The 11,597-nt window shown below is 40.2% G+C and overlaps 1 protein-coding gene across 6 annotated transcripts in view; it reads right to left on the bottom strand.

Annotated features, from left to right (window-relative positions):
• Positions 1–263: 263 nt before the first annotated feature.
• Positions 264–11,597, bottom strand: part of LOC117567855 (palmitoyltransferase app) — a 63,912-nt gene continuing 52,578 nt past the window's right edge. For 4 of the 6 annotated variants that reach the window (XM_034248111.2, XM_052004296.1, XM_034248110.2 and 1 more), the window contains 6 exons: positions 11,191–11,375; positions 8,605–8,716; positions 8,382–8,536; positions 7,965–8,086; positions 7,673–7,892; positions 2,899–7,229 (listed from right to left, as the gene is read on the bottom strand). In XM_034248111.2, coding sequence (XP_034104002.1) covers positions 6,009–7,229; positions 7,673–7,892; positions 7,965–8,086; positions 8,382–8,536; positions 8,605–8,716; positions 11,191–11,375 — 2,015 coding nt within the window. In that variant the 3' untranslated portion in view covers positions 2,899–6,008. Of the gene's footprint in view, positions 1,650–2,898; positions 7,230–7,672; positions 7,893–7,964; positions 8,087–8,381; positions 8,537–8,604; positions 8,717–11,190; positions 11,376–11,597 lie in introns of those variants that run through there. The other 2 variants (XM_034248112.2, XM_034248114.2) reach the window with 2 other exon arrangements.

Below are 11,597 nucleotides of genomic sequence, written 5' to 3'. Positions count from 1 at the left end.
ATCATTTCTCTTTGTAACACGATTAACATACTCGTACATATATCTATTTGTATATATCTCTATATATATATTTATTTTTATTTATTGCATGCGATTTTCCGTTGAATTTGTTAATTGTTAAACTCTGAAGAACGGAACACGCTCGTCGCTTGTCGGTGTAAAAACTTAAATATACGAAAACTAAATGCTAAAACTAACCATATACAAGTATGTATGTATGTCTGTGTGTGTGTGTGTGTATGTATTGTATAAACAGTTTTCCAGTTAATTATAGTGTAAGTAGTATTAGTTTATTCATTCATTTTTAATGCTTCTGAATTGTTAACATTGTTCACCACGTTTTCATTTTATTTTGTTTGTTTGTTTGTTTTTTGCTTTTGTATATATGCATATGTATTTGTATTTGTATCTGTATTTGTATTTTATTTATATTGTTTATCTCTCTGGGTTTTATAATCTGATTTATACATATATATGTTTTTAATTTTATGAATGCGTAACGCCTTAAGGTAATATTTTAGTTGCCCATTTATTTTTGTTGATAGGTTGATTTGCTTTTCAAGTGTCCGCACTTTGTTTCGAATTTTGTTTTAAAAATCATTTAAAATTAACAGCGATTTGGCCATAATACTCGATAGCCTTTGTTTTTTGTGTGTTAACTCTCTAATTAAAAGCTGAAGCTCAATGGTAAATATTGGCTATTTACAGTGGGGTACATAGTTGAAGTTGAAGAGTTTTGAATTGAGCTTAGACAATGGGAACACCGGCAGAATTGGATGTGGCTTTGGCATTTTTCACCAGGCAGGACTGTGAGTTGTTTCCCATGCTCGAGCCATCGAGGCTATCCAGATCGAGTGCCGTGTCAATCATGGTGGTGTCATGCAGCATACGCAAACGATCCGCTGACTTGGCCTGCTCAGCGCCATCTCCCGCCGTCTTTCGATGCTGATGATGATGACCGCCGACGCCCACAAAGGAAGCGCTCACCGGATCATCCAGATCGAGATCATCGCTGAGCAACGTTGATGACAGCACTGTCGTGGCCTGCAGCTGCTCGGATTGCTGTCGCTGCTGCTGTTGGGCACGCTCATCAATGATGTTCGAGTAGACATGCAGAGTGGCATCTGTGGGCGTTGAGTTTGCAACCTGCGGCACATTGCTGTACATGTTCTCCGTCTGGGAAACGGACTTGGCAAGCGGATGTTGGTCACCGTTGATGGCAGCTGCGAGTAGCGCAGCACCGGACGACGACTTGTGGTTGTCGGAGAGCGGTGAATTAACGACCGCTGCATCAAAGTCGACGTCAAAGAGATTGCTGTAACTGCCACTGCGGTTGCGGTTGCGCATCTCACGCGCCTTGCTCGAGGCAGCGATGGCGGCCACGGCAGCAACCACCTCGTTGCCGCCCACCACAACAACATCAGCATTGTCCAGCTCATCCTCACTGCCTGCTGCCGCCAGCTGATTCTCATAGGCCAAATCGCCGACACCGATGCCGCCTCCAGTTGAGGCGCCGTTGGACAACTGTCGCTGTTTGTGGTGCCGGAATTGACGGCTCTGTGTTGCTGTCTGCTGGCTGTACGACGGCATATCCATTTGGGCCAATGGAATTTCGTTGTCAACTAGCTGGGCTAAACTATTGGAATTACCTGTGAATGAGAAAGCGACAGGAGAGAAAGAGAGAGAGAGAGGGAGAAGCAGAGCACATAAGTGCACGATTAGTGAGTGAAACATTTATTGCATTTTCAATAAATTGCATACATAATTAATGTGAAACATTTAAAATGTTAAAAACTCTCATTACAACAAATTTGACAACTAATTAAAAATTCAATTCGTATTTCAATTTCGAGATACGAGTATTATTTTTGTTTTTTTTATTTTGCTGTGGGTGTTTGTGGGTATAGATAGATTTTTGTGTGTCGTTGTTGCTGTGACTGTTTGGTGGCTTTTGTTTTTAGCTGCGGGATTTAACAACAAACTATGTATTTTGAAATACGCAACAAATTGTAAATGCTGAAAAAAAGGTGGCAAATTATAAATGAACAATAAAATGTAATTAAAATATACTTTGGCCGCACAAAACTCAAACACAACTCAACTGGAAACGAAATGTGCGAAAAATTATTATTATTATTATTTTGACAGGCGGCGGCGTTTATCCTTTTTGTTTTTTTGGAGCTGGGGAATTCACATAACTAATTAACATAATTAAAAATACATAATCCAGCTTGATAAGCACTTAAATCAATAATTAGCCAATGCAAATAATAAAATAGATATTTATGTGATATGGTTTCATGTTTGGTATTGTTGTTTCTTCTATTTTTTTTGGTCTCTAAAATGAATTACACTTTTTTTTTGTAAGCCTAATGAATGTGGTGTCAATTGGAACACATGCTTAAATAGTTTTCAATTTACTAATAGGTATTAAAATTTTAATTTGCCAATGCATAAATAAACTGATAATAAAAAACTTTGCCAAAAATGTAACATGATTTTTAAATATGTTTCGGATGTTCGTATACTTGATATTTATATATAGATGGCTGAGTGGTTGTTGAATTGTTTTGTATTTAAGCAAATAATAAACTGTTTTGGATTTTTTGCTAACATTTTTTTAGGAACTAAAGTTTAAGCAACAAAAGGTAGCTTGGAAATGATATCGAGATTGAATGTACAGGGGGAATTCTGATTGAAAGAATATTCCGCATCAAAATACTGTGGTAGTACTTGGAGTACAATCTCTGCTCTTGAAATTAAGGTAAGCGTTGATTAATTGAATTTTATTTTACCATTACATTACGTGTACAACAACAAAAACGTTTAATGTTTATTACTTTATGTGTGTTTTTTTTACTTGAGGCAACTCACCCAATTGAGCCATATAACGCATTTTGTTAGGTTTTACTCTAGTTTTAAGCGGCCCACGAAAGCTTTCACTCAATTGCGTTAAAGTTTTTTTTGGTTTTGGTTTTTAGATAAATTACAAGACACAAATTTTTTATGGTATTTGGTTTTTTTTCGTTTGTTTGGGTTGTTCCATAGTCAAGTTAAATTGAAAGATATAGAAAAGAGTTTGGCATTAGTGTGTGCGCGAGTGTGTATGTGTGTGTGTGTGTGTAAAAGGAAGGTGTGTTTATTTGCTTGACTTTTCAATTCATGTGATATGAAATGATATCACGCAACTGGAACTCAAACAAGGCGGCGATTGACAGCGAACTAGAAGAAGCGCACAACTTTTACAAAATGGCGTCCAAATTCGACTGCCGCTGTGTGCACGTGTGTGTGTGTATGTGAGATAGTAGACTTGTTTCAGTGTGTACACTCGAGATCTTCACTTCAGTGTCAGTGTGTACATAATTGTATATCTCAATTCTCAGTGTGTACATATGATGCGTGTGTAGGAATTAACTCTAGTTTTCTCTCTTAGTGTATACAATTCGTTACTTGATTTCCAATTTAATTCGTTAACATTTCAATATGCTTTATAGCGTACATTTATTGCCCAACATTTAGGTATAATTATTTATATATATGTGTGTCTGTTTGTCTGTGTGTGAATGTGTAAGTGTCTTCAGTTTATTATTCAATACGTATGCATTCGTTTCATAACTTTTCCATTGCTAAAAGGAACTCATTTATGTATATATAATATATAATCTTTATATATATATCATTTTCATTAATATATATGTGTATATATATATTGTTTATGGTTAACATTGATAGCCTTTAAGACTGGGCACAAGCTAATGCTTCCAATGTGCCGTTTTACAGTAAGCCGACTTATTGTTCTAAATTAAGTAATTATCATTTCACTTAAAATCCAATGCGTTCTCTTCAGTATCGAGGATTAGCTCTATTTTTTTGGTTTTCGTTTTTTTTTAACATTTACAACTAGTTTATATATTTGTTTATGTATAAATATTTGTCTCTCAGTTTTAACATATTTATTTATGTATTTTCTTATTTTTTGACATATTTGCAGTCACTTGGCAATTTGATACCTAATAAATATCCAATATTTTTGTTTGCATTACAATGCCAATGCATCTGTTTAGTTAGTAAGACTAGACTTTGTTGTTTTGTTTTGGTTTCTTTTAAAATTACATATCTATTAAAATTGATATCAAATTCTTATTGAATTTATATTTTTCGATTCGTAAAAAGACGAAATGAAAGTACGTTAAACAAAATGTTTTTTTCTTTGACTTTTTCTCTGGTTTTGTTGTCGATAAATGGCAGTTGTTTGGCTATTCAATTTATTGTTTGCTAACTTCATAAATGTGTGTAATTGTCTGTCTGTCGCTGTGTGTTTACATTTTTTCTTCATTTTAATTTTTTTGAAACCTTACAAATTAAATTTTCAACTAAATTGCACAAGTGACTGCCGGCAAAATCAAGGGCTAAATACTCGTTATTCAACACAAATTAAAAGTCTCAATTCACTACGAACCAAGCTCAACATGCAAAGGTCGTGGCAATGGATTTGCTCTCTTCTTAATACCCTTGCAGAGGATTTTGTCATTAGATTGGAGTCAAGTTGAAGAAATCGATGATAAACCTCTTTAGATAAACACACATATTTAAGTATCAATATAGCTAAGCCTGTTTTGTGGCAACTTCCCTAGTTTTTATTGTTCATTTCAACTCATTGTAAAGTTGTATTGTAAGCAAATGTATAATATATTAGAATGGATCGGATTGGCTTCCTTTTTAGCATTCTATTATATACTTATAAAAAACTGCGTGCTTGACTGACTGATTGATTTCTCAAAGCTCAAATTGTAAGAGCTAGGAGGCTGAATTATTAATTGAGGTTGTTTTCGAAATTTGATCGTGTTCAGCGGTTTTTTCTTAAATATTATTGATTTTGCAACGAAGTAAGTTTTTTCCCAAATTTCATTTTGCAATAAGACTGGGAAGTTCTAAACGTCTTATATGAACGGTAAGAGTTAGAAGGCTGCAATTTTGAAGTAAAATTGTTTACGATTTAATTGTGATCCTCAATTCCTTTCGTAATTGTATAAAAACTCATTGTTTTTTGAACGGAGTAAGCTAATTTGTGGGCTTAGCTTTCTTATTTTTAATAATCCCCTGTCTGCAAGAGTATTTTATCTTCGATACGCCGAAGCTGTAATTTTCTGTTAGCTTTAGGTTTACTTTACTTTAGTGTGGATTTGGTTTTGGTTTTGGTCTATTCGCTATTGGAGGTGGCGGCGTCGGGATATGGACTTTTAACATTTATATATATTGTATGTATATAGACTTTGGTATATACACAAGTGTTTGTGAGTGTGTGTGTGTGTGTAGGTGTTTCGATTAGTTGCTGCGACAACTGAAAAATACTTGGTCACACTGACGCTCCGCTCTCGTGTTGGCAGTAGGCGGTGCGACAGCGTGGTTCCTTCTGGCCTATGATTTAGGGTGCTAAATAAACGCAAAAGTTTGTATGAACCAAGTTTTTATAAAATTTACAAAGGGGAAGCTACACGTACTAGTTAGGAAGAGCGGGGCGGGGGGTATTTCAACAATTTTGGATCACAAATCATAAGGCAAACGCGACTCTTTCTGCTGCAACTACGCGTGCACAAATTCAAGAAATAATACAAATATAAAATGCACTACAATTAATTAATTAGCTAGCCTAATTATAAAAAAGCGCGACACACGGAAGCCAATTGTGAAGTTGTACAACTATTTTGTCTTGTTGATATTTTTATACGTATATCATTATCAGACGAAATTTGCGAAATAAATTTCCATCGAGCAGCATTAGGAATCGAAGGCATTGCGCCAAGTTTCCGCCGGAGAATCGACATCGACATCGACGAATTGAGCGCCGTTTTATTGTTTAACAACCAATCAATGACTGAGACTACGCAACAGCCGATGATGTAAATGGTTTCGATGGCGATGCTGATGATGATCGAAATGATGATGGTGGTGGTGGTGCTGGTGGCAGTGTTGAAGACGAATGCTTGTTGCGGTTTGCGAGCTGCGTACTAGGACGAATCACTGCCCGCGGCATCCTCGATAATCGAATTGAGATCGATGTTGAAAGAGTACTCATAGAGATTGGAGTAACGATCGCGCTCCTTCCACGGCGACCGATGATTCATATAAAGATTTCGTTTACTAACACGAAAGATCTGGCTGTCCTTGATCGACTGATCGTCGTCGCAGGGTTCGCCGCCACCGCCAAAATCACACTCTCGAATAGTCAACCGGTTCGTCGGTGACTTCAGCTCAAACATCACCTCCTGATGCTTGTACCGCGTGCGCATGGGCAACGGATGATAGCCGGCAATGTTGACCTTCTGTGAGTCCACCGATTGCGTCGACTGCCGACGCATGCCACGCGCCGACTTGGGGAATGGATAGTTACGCATCAGATTCGAGTCGGTGCTGCGTTGCGGGGAATAGTATTTGAAGTCCGTCGGTGCCGGTGGCTGTGGGGCCGACGTCTGTATGGTCGTCACGGTGCTTTGGCTGCCCGAGATCGCTGCGCTGCCCTGCAACTGCAACGTCGAGGGGCGACGCGGTGCAAGCGCCGGCGGCGCTGTGGCCATTGAGGCCGATGTGGGCGCCGTTGTCGCCGACGATGAGGAGCCACCACCGACTCCGCTCACTCCGCCACCTGCAGCGGCGGCGAGTTGGGCGGCAGCTGCCGCCGCTGCTGCCGAGACGCTGCCAATGGCCGTGGTCTGCTGCGAGTGCACATGATGATGCAGAAGCGGCAGCGGCGAGTTGCGTGGGTCGTACGACGGCGTCAGTGGCAAATGCAGCGAGCGCTTCAGGTTCAGCCGATACGACGATGTGGCCGGCGAACGTTGCAGCGATGGCGGCGTTGCCATGCCACTGGCTAGCGCCTCTTGTTGCAGATGCAACTGCAGCTCGGCGGCCATCAGTTGTTGCTTGTGATGCGGTTGCAGTTGCACTTGTTGCGATTGTTGTTGATGGTGTTGTGTTGGGTGTTTGAGTTGTTTGTGTTTGTTGGCTTTGAACTGTTGCTGTGCACTGGCTGGCAACAGTGTTTGCAGCGAGCAGCGCTGATGCTGCTGCCGGCGCGACTTGGACTTACCGTTCTGGAGCGTATCATAGCTGGGTGGTCGGTCGAAGCCGTTCCCGTGACCATGCCCATGGCCATGTCCGTGGCCATTGGCTGCTCCGGTTGTTGCAGCGGCCACACCGTTGCTCTCCAATGTCGAGGAGGAGGGATTCGACTGATTACGTTCAGTGTATATATATTTTTGTATATATATATATTTATAGAGATGAATTTGATGTGAATTTGTTGCGTGGTGGTTGTTTTTGATTGTTGTTGTTCGTGTGGTGAGTTTTAACGAGTTTGTTACCAAAACAGAAGAATATTTGACCAAAAACCAAAAAAAGAAGAAGGTAGAAAGAACAGAGCGTCAAAAATCAGGTGCATTATATACTTAAAGTTCATCGTACGATAGATAGTTAGATAGTTTAGATATAGAGAGAGAGATTTACAGAGTTCAATTTGTATTTTTTTGTTTTTTGTTGGAAGCAAGCAAATTGTGCCGAGACATTTAGATTTCATTGATTTGGTTGATTATGGATTATGGAGCGTGAGTGAGAGAGAGAGAGAGAGAGAGAAGGTGCTCGGATATATTACGCTGTCAGCGTTGTAATCGCTTACCTCATCGTAGAAGCGCGGCTTCAGCTCGCCACCGACGCCAGCGCCTCCAATGTTAACGCCACCGCCCGCTCCACTGATGCCACCAATGACGCCCATGCCACCGCCCAGCATCGGCTGTGCTGTGGTCACCATTTGCGAGGCGCTGATGACATCGCTCAGTGCGTGCCGCGGGCTGGAATGATGCATCTGCTGTATGTACTCGTCCGTGGCAATGCCGCGTCTGCATCCGAACAAAATTGTGTTACTTGTTGTGGTCGCTCAGTCGTTTACAGTTGCTGCCATCTCAACTTACCTGTCGATCAGTGAGGGCGTCATGGGACCGCACAATATGTGGCAACAGTTCAGGCAAATGTTGCCTCGGGAATAGGGATTCTGGGTGCGTGGCCCGCCCTTCGACGAGAACGATCCTTTGAGCTGTAAATGCAAATGTGCAGTGATTAAAGGGCGCAACGAATGCGAAGTGAGCTACGGCAAGCCGCAGGCTGAATACACTGGCAACACAAATAAAGCCTTTATATTTTAAAGGATGCTTCCTATAGCATGTAATCACTATTTAAGGCTGACAATAAAACATTTACTTACTATAATAAAAACACAAAGTTGTTGCCAGTTTTAACAAGTTGGCTGCCAGACTTAAGAATTAATCGACATTAATACACACGGACGGACAGACAGCAGACCAAATTTGAAATTTAAAAGCTTTACTCACATCCTCATTCGTTGTCTGGTCGCTGGTCGTCAGGTATGTATGGAATCCAGCCAACCCGATCACCGACCAGATCGAAAAGAAACAAATGAACACAACAATCACAGTAAATGGCGCCTTCTTTATTACTTCGAAGACCTCCTGTTCGGTTTTCATCACTGCAATAAATGATAATACGACGATAATTGATAATTTGATCATCAACCGAATTTGAAAGTGTACTCACATAAAACTAAATGCGTCACAGAGCACGAGAATATAAATACGGCTAAAAATGCCAGTGAGACTAGAAACAAATAAAAGAACCGATAATTTCGCTTGCCCACGCAATTTCCCACCTGCAACGAGAAATGAAACGATACATTTATTACATTCTTGTTTTTTTCTCTTCATTTTGTGTTGGCGACAGAAAATTTCAATGAAAAGGTTGTTCCGAAAATCTGCATAATGCTCATTACGTGTACACAATAAGGTTAATTGCCCTTTCATGGCCTGTTGTGGACCAGGCAACGTCCTAATGGGCCATGCCATATAATTGGCGCCCCAAAATGAAATTGCGCGCCGTGCAGCACCAACCAACCAACGATGGCAACGACAACAAAATGCCTCAATTTTAGTCCACGATGCGAGCGCGCTTTAAGCGAACTGAGCGCCAGTGGGTGGCAGCAGGCAAGCGAAAGAGGGGCGACCTTCAGGCTGACAGCAGTTTCCAGCAGCTCATAATCAAGCCGACGCGGCGGGTCGCTCTCTCCCCTGCGCTCTCTACGCGAAATGCTTTCGCCAAGCTATGCCAAATGAAAAATTCAAAACCCACTCTTTAGTCGGGCAAAGGGACAGACGCGAATTGCGGGGAGTGGCGTCTACTAAAGTGGTGACAACAAGTAAAAATGCTCGTACTGCGCTTTGATTCGAAGCTGACCGACTGTGAAATACTCTGTGTATGACATCTTGCATAGTTTCCATAAATATTTGTTAGTTTTCGCCTTGACTAATGCCTACGAAAGTTAATTAACATTTCTAACATTCTCTTAAAGTTAATTAAACATTTGAAATATTTCACAGTACTTAATTTGATTGCTCAGTTAGCATTTCATTGTCGAATACATCAACCGGCATTTTTCTTTATTAACATTTAAAACTTTATTTAGTTTTTTTCGAGTTATTTTTGCGTATTATTTGAATTTTACTCTGAAGTGCATTTTATTCACTTTGAAGTGCAATGAATGCAAAGGACTTCACTCATCATGGCAAATATGCGCTTGAATATTTGATAAGAGCTTGTATTTCAACATTATTTTTACATGGGTTGACTTCTGGCATACCTCGCAAAATACAACTAAATAGTTATGGAAAGAGATTTGGGTATGTGAAACAGAGATAAAAATATCTTTAGTCATTCTTATCGTACATATATAATAAAATACGTATGCGTGATATATTTATGTTGCGTGCAATAAAATACGTACATATACGTGATTTATTTTTGTTCACTATAATAAACTACGTATACGTCATATTTTCGTAGTCATTTGAGTAATAAAAGTATACGTAATATTTGCAAATCAAATACAATATACGATTTTTTCATATTGTAACAGATTGGAAAGCTGTTCTTATTATATTTGTTGATAAAGTAAGTGTAAAAATAATTACGTGGTTGGGTTTGGAAAAAAAAAACAATATTTATCCACAATTTCCGATAAAAAACAACTATAAATATTCTATGATTATTTTTTAGTCAAGTAGGAATTAATTGCCATTATCATTCTGTTTGCGCAGCTTGCTTCCGGTTAAAAAAAGTATAAATAAGCTGCAGTAAGAGCAAAAACGATGTGAAAAGGCAATTAAAAAAGATCCACTTGACTGCTGAAGTCTCTTTCAGTTAACTAATCTATGAAATGAACTAATTATTTTCTGACTAGTTATTTATTAGCTTAATAAATTATAATCCTCAATAATAAATAATCCAAATTGATATCTCGTAAAGATATCAAGATATCGATAGTGTGTGAGCAGGCTGCCTGCAAAAGCTCGTTGCACTTGATGCCACTAAGGTCTGTGCATACCCTACATACACCACACACACACACACACACATATACACTCTCATAATGCAATGAGTGTGTGGCTACTTAAGTGTGCGTTTGTGTGTGTATGCTTTCGTTGCACTGGCTTGTTTTGCTTGGTCCGCAACTTGCCACATCTTGTTGCGTCTTTTAGAAGCTTGCGGGGCAAGCACAGGTTGAGCTAAGTAAACACTCGGAGCAGCTGCACTAGTTAATACCCTATAATGTATTACTTTCATACTAACACTGATTTATTTCACTTGTGGCAAAGCATAGCTTCAAGTGCTTACTGCCCACCTAGCGCCCTTTAATTGCTAAAGGGTATAATGAAAAAAACTAAAATTGGGTAGTTGTCGACGGGGCGCGTGGTTGAATGTGAATGCGAATCTGCTGGGTGGGTTTTTGTTTGTCTCTGTGGCCGTGTGGCCTTTTTGCTTGCCATCCCGAAACGCGTCGCAGTGTGCAGCAACAGCAGCAGCAGCGGCAGCATCGTGCTCGGAAATTATTTTTGCTAAAAAATTAGCAACCTCAGCGGTTGCTGCAGAAATTGGGTTAAAGTCACCGACAGCAGCAACAGCGCTAGCGAGCGCCATGGCCGGAGGGCGAAAGTTGTTTTTTGCTGTGGCCCACATTTGCGGCTCTGGCAGCTCAATGTCAGGGCGCAAGCAAGAGCGAGAGAGAGAGAGAGAGAGGTAAATGTAATGCTAAAACAATGTTAGAAAGAGAGATAGAAAGGTATTACTTACCCAGGGACAGTGGTGATCAAAGCGATCCACGCAATTGTCGCAGAGGCTGCAGTGTGAGGCGCGCGGTGGTCGAAAGATTTTGCAGGTGAAGCAATACTTCAGCTTGACCGTTTGCCCCTTGACAAGGACCTCCTTGGTGCGCGGTGGCGGTCGGTATGTGGGGCTGTTCAGTGAGTTTGGCACTTCTGCAGTCATGTACAGAGTACAAAACGGAACCGGATGTGCGGCGTTGGCGCCGGAAATGCAGCATCAGCAATGGCAACACAGCAACGACAGCCGCACCGACAAAGTCGTTGTTGACATGCAAGTAAAGGGAAAGAGCAAAAGTTTTCTCATTTTAAATATTTTCCAACAGCAGCAGTAGCAACAGCAACAACAACTGCGGCAGCAGCAACTCATTAGGGTAA

Source organism: Drosophila albomicans, chromosome 3, assembly GCF_009650485.2.
Source record: "Drosophila albomicans strain 15112-1751.03 chromosome 3, ASM965048v2, whole genome shotgun sequence".
In the NCBI taxonomy this organism is placed as follows: domain Eukaryota; kingdom Metazoa; phylum Arthropoda; class Insecta; order Diptera; family Drosophilidae; genus Drosophila; species Drosophila albomicans.
Note: the sequence above shows the minus strand (reverse complement) of the source record. Positions and strands in the feature narration are given on the sequence as shown.